At 35.9% G+C, this 2,500-nt stretch overlaps 1 protein-coding gene across 5 annotated transcripts in view; it reads right to left on the bottom strand.

Moving 5' to 3' along the window:
• Nucleotides 1-2,500, bottom strand: part of LOC144968626 (neuronal acetylcholine receptor subunit alpha-3-like) — a 45,889-nt gene that overhangs the window by 8,875 nt on the left and 34,514 nt on the right. For all 5 annotated transcript variants that reach the window (XM_078907147.1, XM_078907148.1, XM_078907149.1 and 2 more), the window contains exons 7-8: nucleotides 2,346-2,500; nucleotides 217-303 (exon numbers count right to left, since the gene is read on the bottom strand). The exon at nucleotides 2,346-2,500 is cut by the window's right edge and continues 33 nt beyond it. In XM_078907147.1, coding sequence (XP_078763273.1) covers nucleotides 217-303; nucleotides 2,346-2,500 — 242 coding nt within the window. The remainder of the gene's footprint in view (nucleotides 1-216; nucleotides 304-2,345) is intronic.

Raw genomic sequence — 2,500 nt, 5'->3', positions numbered from 1 at the left:
TCATCATCATCATCATCATCATCATCACTTACTGAGAGCAGGCAGTTGGAAATGTCCCATAGGTAGCATATCACACAGTTTGGATTCCAGCACCATCACAACCACTACACCACCACCACCACCACCACCACCACCACCACCACCACCACCATCATCATCACCATCATCATCATCATCATCATCATCATCATCATCATCATCATCATCATCACTTACTGAGAGCAGGCAGTTGGAAATGTCCCATAGGCAGCATATCACACAGTTTGGATTCCAGCAAAACGACAGAGAGAATTACGATAGATCCTGGGCATAAGAATAGAGTAAAAATGGAATCATTTCAAAGCTGTTTATAAGAAACGAAGTTGACGTCACTCAGCTCTTTGTTATTGTTTTTATACACCCATTATAATGATTACTCCACATGAAATTACTTTAATCAGTCAATAAACTTTAAAGGTTACCTATAGTTTTGTGTATTGGTATGTTATATCCGACTGGCGGATGCTGTGAGCATTTTACCTAAGAGCATGCCATTAATATGTGACTCTATGCCCTTGAGCGCTATTATGTCGCGATGAATTCTGTGCTTCCGACGTGCACGTATGATAACCCAATTCTTATGGGCTCATTGTTATAATGGAAATTTTAAAAAATGACCCAAAATATTGTCCTGTACATACAACACTGTTAAACTAACCCCATAAGTGGGTTCGGATGTTAGACCTGCATATATGTATACGTCGTGTGCTGCTGATTGCAATCATGGTCATGAAAATCAAACTTTGGACTAATTTTTATACAATTTCTTATATTGAAAAAAAAATAAATCATTGTTCGTATTTCTTATCATCTTAGCTCTATTTCCATTTTATACGGCTCATTTTATCACTACATAAGTTGTCCACTTTTAAGACGATGGGTCAAATAATAATAATAAAAAAATAATATTCCCTTTATTGATCCCAAAGGGGAAATTTGTCTCTAGGGTCTACCCCAAGGGAACGCTGGAATAACCCAGGCGTCAGCCGCAATGCAGCGCCGCATTTTGGGTTAGGGCTAGGTGACTTGCTTAAGGCCACACGGCGCAGCTCGGTACTTTTCTGGTACTAAGCAAAGACCGTACCGCTGAGCTACGCTGTCCCATTATTGGCACAAATAACAGTTTTTCTCTATAATTCATCCTTGTATTTTTATCAATACTATATATATAATAATATGATGATTATAATCATGATGAAGTAGATGGTGATAAAGATCATGATGGTGATGTTGTTTGTGATGACGATGAAGAAAACAAAATGATAATGATAATGATAGTAAATATGTTCATGATAGTAATGCTATTCTGATACTAATAGACATAAGATATATCACGTGACTTTAAAATTAGGAACGCTTAAAGGATATTTTACAAGACAGTGAACAAGTCTTTTAAAAAAAGTTTTGAAATACACATAGACGTCTGGTTTAAAAGGTGTTAGTCGGCATATTTGCAATGACAAAATTATGTTTTAGATCTAAATTATTTTTTTTAAAAATTAATAGAGGTTGTTGTAACACAAATAGAGCAGTAAAATTAGGTGCCCCAAACGTAAACATAGGTCTAGAAGCACATGGCAAACCACATGTTCCTGTCTTGACAGCTCACGTTCCAATGTAAATTATAGAAAAAAATAGCCTTTAAAATTTGGCTGTTAGGTGGCAAAAGAAACACATATTCATAAATACTCGATCATGCATCAAATAATGTCTAGATATGGATATTTTATGGAACAAAAGGTAAAATTTATCAAAAGTTACAGTCTATCTATTTTTAGACCAGAGCAAATTATTGCGCTGGTGTGAACAAAACGAGAATTATTCGGAGCCTGATTTTCAGAATAATTTAGCCTTATATTATTATTTCTGCAACTGTTAGATTTTATGTAAACATATTTTCAATACTGAAAGTGTATTGCCTACAACTCAAACTACAAAATTGGGAGACCTATATTGTGCGTAAATTATTCCGGTCCCGAACGAAAATCACTAGCAACTTGTTATTGTTTACGTTTGGGGCACCTAATTTTACTGCTCTATAGGCAAGTGGTTCATTACAATTTTTGATGTTAACAATGCAAAAAACCTTACCGGAACACAGACGGAGCGCGGATTTCGGATCGAGTGCGCGTCAGGTGAACGTGGTATTCGTCATAATTTGTCGATTATTGTACATTCGATCAATCTCTAATCCAGGTCGTAATCGGGACTTTTCTTTTAATAATAATTATGATTATGATGAAAATGAGAATGATGATGATAATAATGGATGATAATAATAATAATGACAATGAAAACATATATACCTATAGTAACCCTTTCCTTTGAATCTGGAGGCATGAGGAGGGTGGCAGGAATTAGAAGTCCCAGAAGCAATGCCGGCACCACAAACATGTGTACGTAGAAGTATGGATTCCTTCTGAATTCTAAAGAAATCTGCATGTGTGGATAGGGCTCTAGG

The sequence above is a fragment of the Berghia stephanieae genome, chromosome 3 (genome assembly GCF_034508935.2).
Source record: "Berghia stephanieae isolate SIO BIC M18660-M18661 chromosome 3, UCSD_Bste_1.3, whole genome shotgun sequence".
Classification (NCBI taxonomy): Eukaryota; Metazoa; Mollusca; class Gastropoda; order Nudibranchia; family Aeolidiidae; genus Berghia; species Berghia stephanieae.
The sequence above is the reverse complement of the archived record's forward strand: the minus strand, read 5'-3'. Positions and strand labels throughout refer to the sequence as shown.